Source organism: Catharus ustulatus, chromosome 1, assembly GCF_009819885.2.
Source record: "Catharus ustulatus isolate bCatUst1 chromosome 1, bCatUst1.pri.v2, whole genome shotgun sequence".
Lineage (NCBI taxonomy): Eukaryota > Metazoa > Chordata > Aves > Passeriformes > Turdidae > Catharus > Catharus ustulatus.
The window spans coordinates 16,304,555-16,325,410 of NC_046221.1; the positions used below are offsets into that span (position 1 = coordinate 16,304,555).

General features: G+C 36.4%; 1 protein-coding gene across 5 annotated transcripts in view; it reads left to right on the forward strand.

The window, feature by feature from the left end:
* MPP7 (membrane palmitoylated protein 7) overlaps positions 1-20,856 on the forward strand; it is a 154,174-nt gene that overhangs the window by 98,735 nt on the left and 34,583 nt on the right. For all 5 annotated transcript variants that reach the window (XM_033063136.2, XM_033063153.2, XM_033063144.2 and 2 more), the window contains exons 7-12: positions 5,784-5,915; positions 13,901-13,982; positions 15,028-15,113; positions 16,910-16,984; positions 17,578-17,774; positions 18,303-18,367. In XM_033063136.2, coding sequence (XP_032919027.1) covers positions 5,784-5,915; positions 13,901-13,982; positions 15,028-15,113; positions 16,910-16,984; positions 17,578-17,774; positions 18,303-18,367 — 637 coding nt within the window. The remainder of the gene's footprint in view (positions 1-5,783; positions 5,916-13,900; positions 13,983-15,027; positions 15,114-16,909; positions 16,985-17,577; positions 17,775-18,302; positions 18,368-20,856) is intronic.

A 20,856-nucleotide genomic window follows, 5' to 3' on the forward strand; every position in this document is an offset into this window, starting at 1 on the left:
TTTTACCTCTTACTTAGTACACCCATTGGTTTCCTGATTAAGAACATAAAATTATGCTTTAATTAAAGGACCTTGTTTAATTTTTCTTACTGTCCCTGTCAAAGATTTTTGCTTACGTTGATTGAATACTGTCAGTGATCTTCAGTGACCAAAGCAAACTGATTGAACTGGAAGTTAACTGATTTCTTTAACATTATGTACTCCATATATTTAATTTGGGAATTTTGTACAGAACAGAAAATCATGGATTCCTCTTGGAAAGTGATTAGATGAGTGCAGCATCAGAAAGAATAATACTACTTCTCTGCTTGATATGTGATTACTGTAGCTTGTAAAAAATATTTTTTGCTCTTATTCTAGCCATCCTCTGGCCACTTCAGCAGTACAGCTGAGCTTCTCCTGCCTGTAGTTTTATTGCTTGCTTTGCTTCTGGATTATGCTTCATGCTTTAGCTGAGATGGAGAGTTCAGCTAATATGATTGTTCTTATCTGCTGATGGAGATGCCTGTTCTCACCTGCCTTTTTGTTCCTTTGTTAACCCTTACCTTGCATCAGGGTTAAAGTTGCACATAGTCCCTTAGCAGGCATAGTTGTTGGGGAAGAGATTGTCATGTGCTGTTGATTTCTGATGGCTGCTTTACCAAACAGTGACTAGAGTCTGTATGCCATCACCACAGGGCTTCAGCTTTCTACTGGTTTATTCTACTGCTGTGTAAATTCTTGCATGTTTGGCTTTTATGACTTCAGTGCTTCTCCTTGCATTCTGATGCTCTTGATGGTGTTTCCTTCAGTGGTTCAGTCTTCTCCCAACTTTTTCAGCTTTTCTTCTTTGGTATTTGTTGCTGGATGACTTCACTCACATTATCTAATTTTATGCAAGTTACTCATAAATTAAACTTGCCAATCTTGAATCATTTTCTCCAACAACATTTTCATCCTTTTTTTGTTTCTTCTGTAACTTTATCTCAAAGGAAAGCATAATATTGTAGAGCTCTCTGGAGGATGAGCTCTGCCAGATGAGTTCAGGGGCACATTGCTGTGGTTGCTGATAAAGTTACTTTTCTCCTCAAGTGAAACTTTTCTGTGCCAGGCTCAGTGGCAGTTACTGGCACCGTGGCAAAGCATAGAGGTGGGAAAATGTCTGTGTCTCACCTGATGGAGTTCAAGCTGAACTGCCAGAGAAGGTGGCTGGTGCTAATGATCCAAGCTGTGTGCTGGGACAGCGCAGTCATGGGCCATTTTGTTCCATTTTGCTGACTGTGCTGCTGGGGCAGTAATGGGCTGCACAGGCAGGGTTGCCAGCCACTGGGTTGGCAGCGTTGCACCCTTGTTGCAGCTGTGGCTCTCCTAAAGGATGGTTTGAGTCGCTGCAAAGTTTCTGTTGATGACTATTCACTATTTAAATGTCTAATAATGTTTTTTTTCCAAGTATTATTAACAAAGAGTCTGCTTTTGTTTCTTCACCCATTCTGTTTCACTTCTTAATCTTTAACTTACCATTTTCTAAAATGCTTTTCTAGACTACTAAACACAATGCATCTATGAAAAATAAAGCTTAGATGGAGTTTTTTTGAATAACGAGAATTGACAAACATAAGAGCTGTATTCATGTATCAGGGGCTACTGGTGTATTTTTACTCTTACAGATCTCAAAATATAAAGAGAAGCAGAAAATAATATGAAATTTGTCATTGTTTTATAAGAGCAAAAATGTAATTAGTCTAGTTAAGTGATACACATTTTTTGAAGTGTAGAACTATTTTCATTAATAACATTCTCAATTTAAATAAACATTTAAAGTTTCAGAACAGTTTAAGAAAAAGAACTTATAACATTTCCAATGTCAGATTTTCTTCATGTAAGTTGATAGTGTAAAATTTCAATTTATAAACTGTGAAATGATCAGTGATAGTTTTAATATGAAAAATACCGCACTGGTTATTAGACATTTCAGAGGTCCGATGAAAGTATTCATTTCCAACTAGATCATGTCTAAGAATTTAGCTGAACATCAATATTTATATTTAGGTAGTGCAGGAGTTTGAATCATACCTTCTTTCAAGTTCTAAATACAGACCATGTTTACATTAGTGAATCATAACCATAGAACTTAGAAATGAAATAAAATCTTTTTCTCCAGAGGTGCTTAAATATACATGACCCAAATCTCAGATCCTATGTACATAGTTCTGAAGAACTGTGTATTTGAAAACAAAACTGAGGCATTAAAAAAAAAATAAAATTGGTATGCACTTCTTGCAGTGTCCTGTGAGAGTTAAAAAATTAGGGTAATGTAAATGAATCAGTTCTTCACTTCTTATGTACAAAAAGAGAATATTGCTATCTTTACATTGCCTTGAGCATTTTCTGCACAATTATTCTGGGTAAATTTTTTCATCTTAGGATCCAAGTTTTGTTTCTTGGCACTTGCAATTTTTTTATTTTTAAATAAAGTCCCAACCTTCTCTATACACATCTAGTCTGATACATAGTTTTTTTAGGCTATATTAATTTAATGGTACAAAGACTCTGCTGAAGATATGTGCATTTCTTCTTGTGTTCAAAACATATGGAAGTGCTCTCAAGGACAGACTGATCACTTGCAGTTGAACACATTAAATGAAATCAAAATGGCTTTTTAAGTTTTGTTTGCAAATTAGTTATTGCCCAAAGTCTGTGCTATGGCTATTTCAGAGCAACTACAGTGGACAGAGAGTAGTGTGTTAAAAGAAGCAGCGCTAGAAGGCAAGAAGGAAAGAAATCTTAGCGTGTTCACTGTTGTCTTGGTTTGGAGGACAGGTGTCTGCTAGGAAAGGCAGGAGCCTCCATTTGAAATGGAGAATATAAACCCCCTCCCTCCAAATTATTATAATTTTGAAATCAAGGGGCTCTCAGGCAAAGATATGGGAATTAGGAATAACAGTTCTTTACTAGGAAAATTAAAATAGAAATACAGTACTACAAAGAAACAAACTCCAAACCCTGACAAAGTCAGAGTACAACCTGACACCCCGTCAGGCAGGGTGTTGGTAGCAGTCCCATTAAATGGTGGTTGCATCCTCCTGCAGTGACAGATGTGATTCAGTTGAAGCAGTGCTCCTGTAGAAAGTGCAGTTTCCCTCTGAAAGTCCAGTGATGATGTGGGAAAAGTCTGGTTTTCCTCTGAAGTCCAGTGGAAAAAGGGCTCCCTTGGTGTCCCAAAATCTCAGATTTTATCTTGGTAAGAAATGTTGGGCTCTTCCCCCTGGCTGGAACAACTTCCAATGGGATGCAGTAATTTTATCAGTCCCACAGTGGGACACAATGGGCCATTAGCAGAAGATAACTCTCTGGAGGAAGGATGGGTTGTGAAAAGATAAAGAACAATGCCCCACCTGGTCTCAACAGATGGTGATAGAATAGATACTTTTGGTCACATCCTGTATTGCAACCCAAGACAACTCTACATCATAAACAAGTTTGTGATTATAGAGCCTCTTCTGAAAGCTTGACTGAGAAAAGATGCATCGTTTCTGGCATTCCTGTCTTATCAGAAGTATGTGTCTTTGCACTGAGATAAAGTAGTGCTGAGTTTGTGGAAAATATTTTATATTGCTAATTGTAGCACATTATGGTTTAATATGTTTTTTGGAGAAGAAATTAAGGGGTTGATAAGTTCTAGTTGTTGTGATGTTGAAGTGAAGAAAAGCATCATAAATACAAGGCATTGGTATTGGTTTGTAGTGCTTGGGATGCATCATTGCTCTGTATGTGGTGTCCAGGAGCCTGATCTGGCAGTCAGAGCAGGGAAGTGTCTTATTAACACTGCTGGCATAATTCATTGTAGAAGGGGACAGAATTGGTTTTGCAAGATTCATTGTAAAGGATAGGTTCTTTTGAACATGTTTGTCTGCCTTTTACTCTGGAAATGGTGCTTTATATTATTTTCATCTGTTTTCTCTATCTGCCTGATTGTTTTTAAACTGCAATATAGAACCTCATTAAATTGGACCAGTCCATGAATGTACCCTAACTTTATGTGGAAAAATGTAATTGCAGAAGACTAGTTTTAGAAATCTTAACTGTAAGTAGCCTGAAGTAAAAGCAAACACTACTTTTGTTTTAGTGTATCTTTGATATTTCACATACATCTTAGAAAACTGTATGTGATTGCATGGCTTTTACATATGTAATACATCACAATAAACATTTCCAGGAGGATCCATAATTGCTAGTCTGAGGTTTTTAGCTCAGATCTAAAGTAAAACTGATCGTTTGTTGGAGGGAGATGGTAATTTTTGATGGTAAGTAGTATAAATTTGTGTATTGGGAAGAAAACCCAAAATAATTAGTGTGTTGAAGTGTTCTTATTTAATTGTGCAATGTGCATAAAGACTGGTAAAACAATAGAAATTTATCATGAAGCAGACATGATCTCCCTGTGTGTTTACTTTGTTGAAGCCCTAAGTTTAAATTTACACTTCAGAATTTGAAGATTACCATATGCTCTTTGCTTTTAGCTTGTGACACGGTAGCTTGTAGCATTGTTTTTTGTTGTTAATAGTTTCCTCCATTCAGTAAAAAAAGGAAGTGTAATGCTTTTTAAAAACAGTTGTGTTATCGTTGAGAACATAGAGTTTCTGGTCATTGGTGTACTCTGTCAAATACTGGCCGTCTATCACTGAGTAGCAAGGAAACTGGCACCAGAGAAATGTAACCATTTTCTGTCCTTTATTAAGAAAGGCTGCTAAATAGTCACGTATTGACAGGAAACTACTTGGAAACAAGCAACAAGGCAGTAGATAGGATTATACATGTGGATGTTTCTGTTATTTGTGGTACAATGTATAGTTTTCACTACAAAAGCTAAAGCATTACTTAACCATTTTTCACCAGTGTACAGGGTATTACAAATACTGAAGACTTTAAAAAATAGAAAAGAACTTCAGGAGTTCTGTATCTAGAAAAACTGTGAATTTGGAGTTACTGCTGAACTTTTTTTGAGCCTTAGGAGAATGAGCTTTCTAATTTTCTTTGCCATCAAGATTCTTATTTCCTGAAAGTTCATATATTATTTTATTTTTAAGATGGAACCTTTTGTCAATCTTTGTTAGGCTTTTCTTTGAAAAATATATTTTTCAAGCTATGTGTGAACTGGAGAAGCAATAGAGAAGGAAAAGAGGCAAGACATGCAACAGGTGTTTGATAAGCACCTGCCTAAACCAAATTGCTTCAGTATTGTGTTCCTCAATCTCTGTTATGAATTCCATAATAAATTAAAAATTCCTAAGATAATTTGAGACTCACACAAAAGGAATCCAGTAACCAGGTAAGCTTTTAGAGCTTCTGTGAAGGGTTGGGCAACAGCTTCATGTTATGCATCTTGTGTTTGAACAGACGTCTTGGAAAGTGCTTATTTTGTTTATTTGTTTCATAGGATTGCCTACTGTATCAAATAATGTACTTATTTCAAGTACAATTATTTCTTACTTTTGGGGACTAAGGTTTTCTCCTGTTCATAGTTCTCGTAATTCCAAGCTAGCATGCAAAGCACGTGGTATTTTTGTGCATATGAAGACACAGTTCTCCATCTACAATTTACTACTTGCATACATTATATATATGGAAACACATTCTTTGTGGAGTTGTTTCATCAGTTTGAAATGCAGTAAAATTGTATACAAGAATTATAGTCAATCTACTTGCATCACAGTAGTAGAGTCAGGGTATAAATAATATCCTCTGCTTTCCCTTCCCTAAACTTTCCAGATGCCAAGTAATATACTGACTATTAATGTTTCCAGGCTTTGCTGTCTGTACATGATACTGTTGCTCAGAAGAACTATGATCCTGTCTTGCCCCCCATGCCTGATGATATTGATGAAGAAGAAGATTCAGTTAAAATAATTAGGCTCGTGAAAAACCGGGAACCATTGGTAGGTAACCCTGTCTTTTGGTTTGGGGTTTTCTGATTGTGTGCAGGGTGCTCAGATTATGAACGTGAGTGGGTGATACTAACTTGAAACATGGATGGACAGACATTACACATGATTATTCATAACATTAAGTAATTCACTAGTGACTTTCATTCACAGTCATTATTAGTAAAGCATATGAAATTAATGATCATCATCAATGAATGATGGTCACGGTGTTTAAGTATTATATATGTAGGCCAGTCTGAGAATTTAGATCAAATATATATTTGTCTTTTATCTTGAATTCAAATCATGAACTTACTTTAAAATGTGAGACAGAGAATGAATCCCCAAAGAAATCCTGACCTGTGTTGTGAACTGTGCCTGTTAGCATTCATGTAAAAAAACATGACCTTTCAATACACTGAAAAGAAAGCATGAAAACATATTTTAAAATACTTGAATTGAAATCTGGGCAAATTTAAAATGTCTGTTGTTGTACTTTGCATTATGAATACTAGAAAGTTAATATCTTCATGGGGATATCTGGAAAAATGAAAGGACTAAACCTAGGTTGTATTACAAGAATAATAAAATGCTTTCCTGATTTGGTTCTTTTTATTTGCTGTAGAGTGGGAGTCATCTTGCATAAAATTTAACTATGTTCTTTTCATCCTACAAACCAGTAAGAGCTTTGTTTTATTTTATACTGAATATTTGTTGTAATGGACAGCAATCCTGGAGAAATACCTGCAAACTTACTTTAAGAAAGTCATCATTCCGTACTTGAGATGACAGTGGGAGAGTGCAGCTTCTGTTGGACATACAAGGGTAGTTTGTCCCACAGTGTGTTACTATCACTCTAATTCTTGATGGATTTCTGGCATCAATAAACAAGAAATGAGTTTTCTTATTGACTGACTGTAGGTGCCCATGGGCATAATTACAAGTTTGACCATATGGAAAGTTCTTACTTTGTTTTAACATACTAGATATTTTTTCCTCAAATATTTGAATAACAGCTTTAAGCTTTTTGTATATTTTTATCAAAGACATTATTTGAGAAAGAAAACAAGTTTGCTTTAGGATTTAGTGTCAGAAAGATTATTCCTTCTGAAAGGTATGTGGAGATTTGAAGGTACTGTATGAAATGAAATCTAATTGAGGAGCATATTTTTAGTGTTAATTATAACACCTTTCTATTTGTCAGAAAAAGCTTAATAAAATCTTAACTTACATAGTTTCATATTACAAACATGATTTGTTACTAAGACTGTGAAGTTCAATACCATAAGTTAATAGTATCGCAGAATGGATTGGATAATAATAAATTGTAAAACATAACTCAGATATTTTCTGAAAAATTCTATGAAATATATACATTGTATATTTGCTTTTTAGATTTTAAGCTCTCCTAAAGAAACTTGGACTGTTCCTCAAATTCCACTCTTGCCTCCTCATTCCGGTGAGACACTGAGCTCTTCCAGATACCTGTGTGTGTATTTAAGCCCAGCCTGCAGCTCAGCCCCACACAGCCATTCATTTTCCCCAATAGGATGAGGGAGAGAATCAGAAGGATGAACATGAGAAAACTCATGGGTTGAGACAGACAGTTCAATAGGTAAAACAAAAGCTGAATGTGCAAGCAAAGTGAAATAAAGAATTAGTTCACCACTTCCCCTGGGCAGGCAGGTGTTCAGCCATCCCCAGGACAGCAGGGCTCCATCACTTGTAATTGTTTCTTGGGAAGACAAAAACCATCACTCCACACATCCCCCCTTCCTTTTTTTTCCCCTGCTTTTATTGCTGGGCATGACAGCACATGGTGTAGGATATCCCCCTGATCAGGTGGGGTTGGCTGTCTCAGTTGTGTCCTATCCCAGCTCCTAGTGCATCCCCAACCTCCTCACTTGTGGGGTGACGAGCAGCAAAAGTCTTGGCAGTGTTAAGCACTGCTCAGCAGTAGTTAAATTATCCACGTTATCAACACTGTTTTCATCACAAATCTAAAACAAAGCACCATAGGATCTACCATGAAGGAAATTACCCTATCCCAATCAAAACCTGCACACTCTTAAACCCACACATGGCACAACTCTTGTGTTACAGAGGTACAGAGAGAGTTTTAGATCTTTCACTAGACACGACAGCAGCCATGGAAAATATACAACATGTGAGCAAACTAATTTCTTTAGTTTAAGACAGCTTTGTTTATTTACCAAAGTGAAAACAGCCTTACAGTGGAATCTATTGTAGACCTTTTATTAGGAAGAGGCAAAGGGTGGGAACTACTTGCAGTGCACAAGTACTTGAGGGTGGGGAGCTCATAAGGACAATAAAGTCAAACTCCTCAGCAGTGAAAGGTGCTAAAACACAGGGCAGTGGTCACAAGGTGCAACCCTGGGAGATTTAGACTTAAGAATTAAGAGTACTAGTCCATTAGTTGGGAAGTCCAGCACTGGAGCAGACTAACTGGATATGTGGAATCTCCAACATTTCTAAGGTTTTATTTTATCTGTGTAGGAAAACTGTATTTGTGATCTTTCCAGATCCTGAGCCTATCTTGATGTTTTATTTTTGTTAGAGAAGAACTTATGGTGAGTCTTATTACTTGTTCTCCAAGAAGAGTTCAAAGAATATAGTGTCCTTCTCATTTTCCGTAATGCACCATCAATCCATTTTAAAATCATTCATGTTCACATCAAAAATTAATTTTTTTGTGTCATATTTATAGTGACTTATGATGACACCATTACCACAATACATAACAAACCTATTATTTGTGTCTGTCTTCTCTAGATTTTTTCCCTTTGAGGGGATGAGGAGAAACATGGGTAGTAATTCAGATAAAGTCTTACCAAAGTATGGCATGGCAGAATAACTGAAGACAGGGTTATACTATGCATATTAGATCTACTGTGTTTTTGCTTCCCAAAGTTATTTTACTAAAGGAAGATACACCATGATCTGTGTGTACTAAACTAATTACAATTTAATTTACTATTTATTTCCATGTCTTTTTAATGGCTTTTCCTTCAGAGCTTACTCTGAAGTCTTCAATGTTCTTAGTAGAGATCAAAGAGTCTCTACTCGATTCACTCTTCTCCAGTGAAAAAGTCTGACATCCACTTGCAACATGATATCAGGATTCTACTTTTGGAAGCAACTGAGCTTGAGATTGGAAGTACAATACAATATTTTTACTGGGATAGAGATTGTCTCATTTCTTGACTTGAAGATACTGAGCTCTTTGAACTTTTCTTCCACTCCAGACACAGGCTCATATTCTATTTGTACCCAAGCAGTAGGGACTGTTTTCCTGCAAAGCCACGAGCTTTGCATCAGTTGTACACTCTGGACATTCTGAATTGCATTTCCTTTGGATGACTTTCAACAGTACTCACTGTGAAGCAATTAGGCACTCTCGTAAAGTCTTTGGAGTATACCTAGTGACCATTTTTATAGAAAACTGCACCACGTTTCCTCTCGTGCTCCTGTTCGTGCTTTTCTCTGAGTTAAGCACCTCACCAATGTTTTTAGCTGGGTTAATCATATATTAATGAAGCCTGAGTTCTCAGGAGTAATCATTTCAAAAGAGAGAGAAACACATGGTTTGTAGGAGGGCCTTCTGTTTGCCAGATTTCATCAATTCAGAAGTCAGTGCTGAACTTTCCCCCAGTTTTTTGAGAGGTGTTTTATAATCCTTCCACAGTATTGGGATTGGAGTTTTTTTAATTCTCTGTTAGCAAATGCCATTTCAGAAGTGTCTCCCTCAAGCGAGGCGAAATTGTGTTAGGATATTTTGTTTTAACATAGAAATTTGACACATCTCTGAAGCTTACATAAAGAGAAGTAGAAAAATCTCTATCAGAGATATCCAAAATTCACCTGTGATTGGGCTTTTTATCAGAGAGCTTGGAGAGTTTTTACTTATGTCTACCTCTCCAAGGCTTTTTCAGCCACAGCCCTGTTCCTAGTTAGCATTCCTGATATCCAAGGTGAATAACCACACTACCTGCGATTCAGTACCTGGCCTCCTTCTGTTTCCAGCTCCTGAATGTAACACTCCAGGTTTGTTCCAGCTGTTACTCCAAATAGGACGCTTCTTCACATTAAGATGGTTGCTTCTTTGTCACAGAAATTCATTTCCCCTACATCTGGTCATTTGAAAACTAACCTCTATGCCATGCCATGTCTATAGTCAAGAGAAAAACAACAGCTCCAGAGAATGACCTATGTCACTTGTTTAAGATTCCTGACTTAATGAAAGGACAATTCCATCTCCAGAGCTACATAAGTGACCTGGACACCTAAACTGAACTATGTACCTGATTTCCATAGCTGAACTTGATTGAAATTAATTTTGCTGATTTAAAGGAGTTGTTTATGCATCCTGTCCATGCAGATGCAACAGCTTTCACTTACACTCTTAGTCCCTGTAGCTCAGTTCACAATCGTAGATGAACCTAACTGTTTTTTTGGTGGGATTCATTTGGATGTAGGGTTAGCTTTAGTCTACATAGTCTGCATATAAGTGGACATCAACTTTTAAATAACTCCTCACTGTAAGGTAAATAACTGATACTTGCATTTACACTTTCAATAGAGAATGAATTAAAATAAGGCTTATTGAAGTACTTATTTGCATTTATCATCTGCATGTGCTTTTGTTTAACAGAGAGGTATGCAACAATATTACTGATGTTTCAAATTCTCTTATTAGTAATTTATTTTACAGGCTAGTTTTTCATTCTTTAGAATTAAGAGTTAAAATGTTTATATTCTGGAACCAGCAGATAAATGGATGAACTAATAAAACTCACATCTGTGAAACCCTGAGCAATGCTTACCCTTGAGTGGTACTACATTAAAAATGGTGGGGGGGAAGCAACTAAAAACAGTGAAAGAGCCTTGCTGAAGGAGCTTGTATTATTTTTAGTACTTTTGTATGGTATACCTTTAAGCATTTTCTCAGTCTGATCACCATATGGCTCCCAAACTCCATATTTTTCCCTTTAGAAGTATTTTAAACTGAGCTATGCTATTACATCTGTATATGTCTCATTTAGGGTAACTTACACTTTTGGCTCACAACACTGAAAATATTTTCCAGCTCTCAAGGTCCAGTCTAACCTTCTTCCATTTTTAAAGCTCTAAATGAGGAGCTGCACTGCACATGTAACTGAAAGTACTGGAGCTGAACATCTTATAAGGAGAATTTCTTGCCAGATTATATATACCTCATAGTTTAAGCAGGGCTGGCAGCAGTACAAGAGAAGCTGCTTTTTCAGAAAATCAGCTCTTCAGGTTTTCAAAAAAAAATCCACTTGTGTTTGATGATTTAAGAGTTCTAAATTGCGAAGAAAGTGAAATTTATAGAAGCCCCTTTCTAATTTGTGTACTAAAGGTACAAATACATAAACTCAAGAAGTGTTTTTCATGGACCTGCCCATTCACTTTGGGTTTGCTACAGAGGAGATACTGACAGTGAGAAAACTTGGGTTAAATAATTTGCCTGTCATTTTGAACTTGTTTTTGTCCTTTCTATGAGAATTCCAATTTATCTGTTATCTTTGTGAGACCATCTTTCAGATCAGTCAATCTGTTCTAGGAAAATTCATTTTGTGCCAATAGTGATAATCACATAGAGCATGAAGTGACTGTTCCACTTGGACAAGAGTCTTATTGTTACTTCCAGATGCTGTCTGGGTCAATAGTGGTCTTTGCACACAGGTTTTTTTCTATCAACTGTCTAAAAAGCCTGGCGAAGTGAAGTACCGCTTTCCAGACATCAGGGTGGGGCTGGGGTAGGCCTTGCTTGCCTTTTGAATTTGGTGGCATTTCATGGTGTTGACTTCCAGGTAAAAGGCATAAAGCCTTTCTGATGGAGGCTTGTCCTTGATTAATTAGGAGAGCCTGTTTTGTGTGGACAGTATAGTGGAAATGTCCTGTATTTATATTTGCCTCTAGCATCTTAATGCTACTTTTTTTCTTTTTTATGCGCGTATTCAGAAGAAAACGCCAAAAAATCCTATTTACTTTAAAATAGGTGAAACATTCCAGGTATTATTATAACCTTCAAATTAGTAGCTGTTGCTGCAAGGTCAGAACTTAATACTGAGATATAAGCTAGGGGGCTTAAGGCTGTTTAATATATTCCTAATGGTATGCAATTCTTTTTGCACAGAAGTCTAGTAATGAATTTTTAAAGTGAGATTAGCTGCAGCTAAATCTGTATTTTTGAAACTCTCAGACTAATTTGAAACTGTAATGCAAACAAGTGCATGCTGCTATAATTGCATAATAAACAATACATAAGAATAAGACTGGGAAACTGCAGAATTAGTTTACTTATAGACAGAATTTCATACTAATAAATTTAGAATGTAAAATTAAATACACAAACATAGCACATCAGTTTTGCTTTGGACTGCTGGCTGCTATTGAAGTTTCAGCCAAAGCGAATGGTGACTATTTTGATTATTCTCTATTTGCAATAAATGCAACTTACATATAAAAATGTAACTTAATCCCCCATTTTTTGTCTTTGTGACTTGTGCTATCTTAGAGGTAGAGGGAAGCAAGTTTATTTACAGTCAGTGAAGTTGCTAACTGTATAAAAATCTATGCTCTATTATTTGTACAATTTTCAGATTTATGTTAATGAAACATTTAAAATTTTAAGTAGTGATAAATATGATGTTCATTTTTATTCTAAACAAATATAGTAAGGTAACTATAAAAGCCATTAAATTGTTCAAGGAACTTCCTCAAAAAGTACTTGTGTACCTTACTCCAAGCACACTTTTCTGACAGAAGGAAATTTTAACCAGTGATGGCAGAGTGCACACAGCACTCAGAGGTGAAGTAATACTGTTCATTCACTAATTGCAAAAATGGAAATTTTCAGAAAGTTGACTTGCCTAACAGAGTCCTTAATTGTACTGTTGATTAACAAAGTTAGAGCTGTTGCAGGTAACTAATTAGGTTAATATGAGAAAGTAACCGTGTGCAGTTAAAAACCTGATGGACAAGGCATGTTGGTTTTTTTCTGTTGTTTTTAAAAAATACTGGATCAAGTAATCTTTTTAGGGGTGATTATGCAGTACAACTTCCCTAGTTAAAATCTCCACTGTTGTTCTGTCTCCGAGAAGAGGGCCAGCATTTCCTCCCTCTACTCCCCCAGTTCTGCCTGAAAAGACTGGCACTGCAGCTGAGGCAGCAGCTCTGCACCTCTGTGTCCCTTCTCACTTGGCACTGATGCTTCCCCGTCACCTTGTGCCCGTTTTCAGTGCACCCTCGCAGTTCTTGTTACAAAGGCATTTTTCTCATCTAGACAGCTGTTCATTGGAAATTTAACTACACAGTGCCATTTTACCTCAGTGCCCTGTGCTGTCTATGTGTAGTGTATGAAAACAGCCATGACCAACTTAGGAAATGTTCCCTTCCTCTGCACTTCTGTTCTGTGAGTGTTCAAGGTGAACCCCAACATTCAGGGGCACTTCTCAAATGTATGTTTGTTTATTGATAACACTGTAAAGGAAAAGGGTGCACAACCAGTTCTGAGCATAAAGTGCAACAAACACCTTCTGTAGCCATAGTATGTAGTATGGCCTATTTTAATGCAGGAACAATAATTTTATCAGTTTGCAGTAAGAGTCTAGTTCAATTTTAGTAGCAGTCTCAAATAAGGTACATTGCGGTTACCATGAAATTGAAAAGCACTTTTTCCATCACTGTCCTTTTTTCTTTAAACCTGTGTACTCACAGAGTGCATGAGTTACTTCTGTTAGAAGTAACAGAAGACATATTTTCAAAGGAGAGAAATAGAGCAACATATTTTGTATATTATTTTAATAAGCAAATATAATTTCTGGCTTAATCACATATTAATATGTCAGCATTTTGCAGTTTTTAGTACCAAATGTTTTTTAGTGTAGTGTATTAAAATTATGCTGATTAACCAAATAACTTTACTTTTTTCTTTTTTTTCTTTACCCAAGGGAGCTACTATTAAAAGGGATGAACATACTGGTGCAATTGTGGTGGCCAGGATAATGCGTGGAGGAGCTGCAGATAGAAGTGGTAATGTGTTGATGTTTGGCACTAGCCATTCAGGAGTTCAGAACAAGATGAGATAAAATGGCGTATTTTGTAGAAATTAAATACATCACTATCACAAAGAGAAGTATTTGGCCTCTGGACAGTTTTCTAAAGTGATATTTCAATCCTGCTGAAAGTATGCTGATTTTTCCCCCCAATTCAGTTGCAGCAAGGTGTCTTTGAGTTAGTGGATACAGAGGGGTTTTTATATACCATGGTTTGTTTCCAGTTGATGACATCCATTTATAAATCATAGAATATGCTGAGTTGGAAGGGACTCATCTAGATCATCAAGTCCTACTCCTGTCCCTGTGGCAGACACCCAAGGAATCATACCATGATGGCATATGTCAACCTGCTGATGGAGGTGACACAGGACAGTATTTGATATTAAGCATCCATTTGATGTTTCTACTAGTAGTTCTCAAAATAACAGCCCATCCTTGGGATGCCCAGTGTCTGCAAAAACAGGAGATCCTAAACCATACATCAAGGTGTCTCTTTTCACTGAAGAAAATCTAGGACAACTGTGTTTCACTCTTAGATGCAGTAATGGAGTAAATCTAGCTATAGATAGACAGATAGATAGACAGACAGATAGATAGATAGATAGATAGATAGATAGATAGATAGATAGATAGATAGATAGATTAGCAAGCATTTGTGCCACAAATTAGTACTCGCAGCCTAAGTGCTCTTTGCACTACTTACAGCTGTGTAGCAGTAAGAAAGTAGTATGTGTAGAAAAAGAATTGGCACAGATAGTTTTCAAACACCTGCATGAAAGTCTGGAAAAGTTGTAAAGAAGGTGGTACTAATTTTTAGGAGGAAGACAGGGAGTTGAGTTAACCAACCACCTTATCAAATTTGTCTGAGGACAGTAACTGTTATGTTCACCATATATTCCTGTTTTTAACTTAAAGTGTGTGAAAATTGGAGCTTAACACATATGAACAAGCTGAATGTTAATGGCACTTTTTGTGTAATACATAGCTACAGTTTCACAACTTCTCTTTTTCTTCTGTAGGGCTTATTCATGTTGGTGATGAATTGAGGGAAGTCAATGGGATTCCCGTAGATGATAAAAAGCCTGAAGAAATAATACACATCTTGGTAAATACCAAACAGGTTAAAATTAATTTAGGAAAGTCAAGAAAAAGTAATGAGACTTATGATTTCTACTGTATTTCTTAGAAAAAAGTATATTCTACTATAATGGTTTTTCTTCCAGTGCCATCCTTTACAAATCTGTCACTTCTCATAGAGTGATTTTTCCATGAATTACATATATAAGCAATTGTAGATTACTTGTAAAGACTTAAAGACAGTAATATTGCCATAAATATGTTGCAGATTGTTGCAGAATTCAGTTTATAATCTACAGTTTTTAAGGCCCACCATGATCTGTTGAATTTGAACGATTTTAAATTAATTCATTAATAGCTTATTAATAACTCATTTTCATTCCATGAGACAATTAATAATACAGGTACTAAATAGACTATATAATTGGTATATGAAGATTTTATATGACACTGATTTACAGTACATAGCCATATATATTATTCTGTCTGCTCTTCTAAACTGCACAGTCTATAAAGCCAGCCTGATTTCTCATTATTGAAACATTATTGCAAATTAAGTAATTTAGACTCTTTCAGAAATATTTAATATTTTTGCATCAAAGAAACTGATGAGGGTCATGACAGATCTGTTATTCATGCTGTAAGCATTTCTATATGCACAAATACCTTGCTGTCCTGCTGAATTGAGCAGCTGTCTCACAGTTTTGGTTCAGTAATCAAGATCATTCTAGTGCTAGCCTGCTGATATTCATTCTTGCTTTATGGTTTCGTGATCCCTACAGAACCATAGTTTCCTTCAAAAACTAATATTTTAAAATGTCTAGAAACAAAATACCACTAGAAAAGGTGTGAACAATTTCCCCATTTACCTTTTTGAGGTACAGTATAAACATCAGAAGCTAGTTAGAGCTTGTTTCAAAAGTAACACAATTATTGATTCCAGTCCTATGACGGGTGAAATTAGACCTTGGCTGCTGCCTGTCAAGCAGTGAGCCTTGGAGTGCAGACATGCCGGCACAAGAATGTCTCGCTTGGTAGTGGACAGGCCTGTTTCTATTTTGCTTAAATCGTTGGCTGTCTGTTGCACTCTGCTCATTTTATGAAACTTGTCGGCTGCATGCAATAGCAGCAGAGCCTCCAACTGATTAGCACTTCCTTCAATAGCAAAATGTCACTGAGGCACTGGGAATATACTGTGGTTAATAAGTAAAATGCAGCCAGACACACTTTAAGTGGGATATAGGGAAAGATGAATGGATGAGGTGGTTGATGATGGCTAGCTTGTTTTAAGATTTATAGCAGAGGGCTTTTTTTCCATTTAGTACATGTAGTCTATTCAAATATGTTTTTCTTTTCTAGTTTCTTAAAGTTGCCAAGCGAATAAATCCACCCCCAATAGCTCTATATGATAAATATGGCACGAACCTGTTTGAATTTTTCTTTTTTTTTTTTTTAAAAGAAATGTTAGTTTGATTTTTCCAGGGATGTCCAAACTGTGCCAGGAGTGCAGCAGTTGCTTCTAATATGAGTGCATTTAAGCTGTTGCATTTTCTCCTGTCTTCAGTACAGAAGTCAGAACTCTGAACCATGCAGGTCCCACTTTTTAACAGTCCATCTGCCCCACTAGAGAAGCAAATAAACCCAAGCATTTAAAGTGGTTATTTTAATTTTTGTGATACAAAGTTTGGTTAAGTGAAGCTATCAAACTTTTGGGAGAGGATAGACTCACTATATTCTTTTAAATTAATTATAATTTATCTTCTAAGATTTCTTTGAAATGTATAGTTTAATTCTCATTGCATTTTCTTTTCAAATGTTCACCAGGCTCAGTCTCAAGGAGCCATTACATTTAAAATTATACCCAGTGTGAAGGAAGAAATGCCAATGAAGGAAGGCAAGGTAAGCAGGACTATTTCAGAAACCATTGCAGTAACTGTTCTGTTGAGGATATGGATTTTTTTGCTTGGATGACAGAACCAAGAATGTGATTTATACCTGTAGACTCAACTTTTGTAATGGGACGGTATATAGCACACTGTACACTTCAATACACAGGTGCTGAATTTATGGGTGTAACATGGTTCCTGAGCCTGAACTCTCAGCTGTGTAGTTGACAGGTAATCTACCTTTTGCAAGGACCTGACTTGGTTCCAAGTACTCCTTCCATCATTCACTGGGTACAAGATACGTGATAGGAACTTGATTCAATACTATCTTCTCCTCTGTTCCTCATATGGGCACAGTGTGCACCTGCAAAGTCCTGCTTGCCTTGAGTCACAGAACCTTTGCTCCATTGAGATTACAGTTGCAGAAGCAATGAGTTGAACATTCCCTTATGAACTTCCAATGCTAGACATCCGTAAGGATGTCTTGCAGCAGTAAATACTTACGTTATTTAGTTCAGTGGTTTTGAACAGTAGAAACAGAAAAGGAAGATACCTTTGGATTGCATTTAATATTTGATTCTAAAGATCAAACACTACTTGTTTCAGATGTTTATCAGAGCCTTATTTGACTATGATCCTAATGAAGATAAAGCAATTCCTTGTAAAGAAGCTGGACTTGCTTTCAGAAAAGGAGATGTCCTCCAGATCATGAGCCAGGATGATGCAACCTGGTGGCAAGCCAAACATGAAGGTGATGCCAATCCCAGAGCAGGCTTGATCCCTTCAAAGCATTTCCAGGAGAGGTGAGCTACTGAGAAGCATAATTCCTTTTTTTTTCTTTTTGCAGTAAGAGATAAGACTTATTGCTGAGTTGTTAAGTTAGCATAGTTGGCATGTGTAATGCTCATAGATTACATGGGTACAATAAATGTGCATTTGCAACAGGACAACTGAACTTGGAAACATGTTGCTGAAATACTCTGGATTTCCTTATTTCTCTGGCTAGAATTAATAATGACAAAAACTGATAGGATAACACTAACCCAGATTGAAAGAAAAAACATATGGAAAATAGCACATCAGTATCTGCATTCACGCTGATACACTATGCGGGAATGAGAACTGCAGCAGGTTTTGGAGAGCTTACAAAAATTTCAGGCAAAATTTCATTTTTTTAGATTGTGAATAGATTTCATTGTTTTAAGTTAATTTCTTAGAAAATCTTTTGAATATTTTGCAATAATCTCATTATATTAAGTGTTTATTAATTCCAAATTTGCGGTGAAAACTGAGGAGTTTGTGTCTTTTCCCCACCACCTCCCATTTTATAGGAGATTTGCATTAAGAAGACCAGAAGTGCAGGTTCAGCCACTGAAAATTTCCAACAGAAAATCATGTAAGTCTGTTAACCTGGAATAGAAATAATACTCCACATCTCTAACCTTACAGAATAGCAGTTTGTTTCAACTACAGTATGCATTTCTCTCAGGCACAACAGCTTCTTGATATCATTGTATCAGTAGGAAAATAAATATAAATAATGTCATAAAAACTTTAAAAGCAGCTAGAAACATTCCCAGCCCTCTGACTTAGTTTTTGAAGTACTGAGCCCAATTAATATTTTGATATATAGTATTTCAAAGGTTGAAGAGTATTCTTTTCCTGTTGAAACAGTAAAGAATTGGCTCAACAATTTATATAATTTGGACTCTGCATCAACACAGTAAAATTTATATTGTAAGATAAGAGATCTGATAGTCTCTTCCTCTATCTCCCATATAGTTGATAATTTTTTGTGCCCCATGAAGCAGTGGAATTTTTTAAAAGTCAGAACATTCAGTTCATTGATACACATTAACAGAATCACTTCTTGCTGTTTTTTAAACAAACACATCCTTTATAGTCTCTATTTTTGAATATGGTAGTTGCACAATATAAGAAAAATAACCTCTAAGAAAGCACATACATTGAAACAATTTTCTCTTCACTGGAATTTACATCAACATCTGTTTTAAGTATTATTGCATAGTTTACTTGACCTGTTATTTCTTTCAGTTGTACAGACTCATAACAAAGTGAGCAATGTACAAAACGATCATGCTACAGTAGGATCTAAATCTTATGTACAAACATGACTGTGAGTTCAACTAGAAGTATTCAGAAAGAGGTCTAATATTTTCAACCACCTTTCATTAGCTAACAATGAAAGAAAAAGTATGGATACTATGACAAACAGTGGATGCTGGGACACTAAGTGCCAAACTAAATGCTTTTTACTTTAAAACTCTTCACCTCACAATTTCTGTTGCAATTTTCCTAACTCCTTGCTATGGTTGTTGTGTTCTGAAGCTTGACAATAACTGTTATTTTTCTGATAATCTGAATTTTCTATCTTTCATTCCATTTCACTGTTTGATTATGTGCCCTAATGCTATTGAAAACTCCAAAGCCCTTGATTAGTTGTAATTGCAGCAACATGTATTACAATTACACTGTAGCTTTTCTATTTACATAGATCTTAGAAACAAGAGCAGCTTCTCTAGCTTGTAGTAAATCTGTTGTTTTTCTAGGTTCTAGGTCAAGTTGCTCTGTCCCAGTTTTGGAAAAGTGTCTGATCCCAGGGTGCAGGGTGTAGTTATTTCTCTCTGCCCACTGTTCTTGAATCTGGATAATACTCAACAAGAGCCTTCAATTAAGGTGGTACTGGTGCTTTTGAAGAGGTAAATCAACTGCTGCAGCAACGCCTCATGAATCCTTTTATAATGGACTGCATCTATCTAGTGACCTTCAAGTGAAAGGTTTTAAAAGGTGCATCTCACCCTTCCAAACAGGCAGCTTGATTGGGAATTCCTTGATTGGGAATTACCAAAATTGCAACCCAAAGAAGACCCAGAGTACAATGTCTACTGTTGTCTCTGCTTTTTCCTTAACCAGCTTGAAGAGGGAGAAGAGTTCCTCTCTTCCTTCCCTTGCCTTTAACATATGACAGAGCATGAGGGTCAACCAGTATGCCTATTACTGTTCTCTCTTGGAATTCCTTTGAACAAAGCAAGTCCCAGCTAAGTACCATCTAGAAGGTAGTGGTGCCTCTTGGAGGAGGAAAGACTGCAGAGTAGCCTAGGTTTGTCATTCTCTCTCTTCCTTTTCTCTTAAGACCTTAAGTCTGCTGCTCTATCTGTCAGATTTTTGTGGGAACAGGGGAAATGCTGTTCTGAGTAGCAATTTATCTCTTCGTTTAAAGACTAAACATTTTTTTAGTGCTGAAAGGGAATTAATAGAGAAGACATTTTAAAGATCAGAATTCAGCACAAAAAACATTGTGTCTAGGATGTTGCTCAAATCGCGCTCAGGAAAACCTTCTACTTGGATTTTCAGGAAGATTCTGCTGGGAAACTCTACACTTTTGTGATCTTTCTAAAGTCAATCAGCTTTTTTTTGTGTTACCAAGCATAGAAGTGAAGCTGTGAGATGGAGGCCATGTCTGTATTTGTCCACAGCAATCATCTCCCAAACTGAGAGATGCTGGAAAATCATGCATTGCTCAGCTGAACAAACAGCATTCTGACAGCACCAGAAACCTGACATAGAGAACAGAAAATTGGAAAGAACTGCTGGGTTCAATTCATTTTTTTTTTTAACCCATGTATGAAGTTGGGAAATTGATAATGCTTGATTTCTTCAGGGATTTTTTTAATCCTTCATCTTAATATAGGTTTTTCCCTTCCTTGGAAGGGTAATTATGTGGAGAGACATGTTCTGTAGATCATCCTGAACTTACTGTATATTGAGAGGCTGCTTGCTATTGCAGTGGATCCCACCCAGTTATATGCCCTGAATGTTCTTAGCAGTTTGGAGGAAAAAAAAGGGCAGTTTGCCAGTTGATAT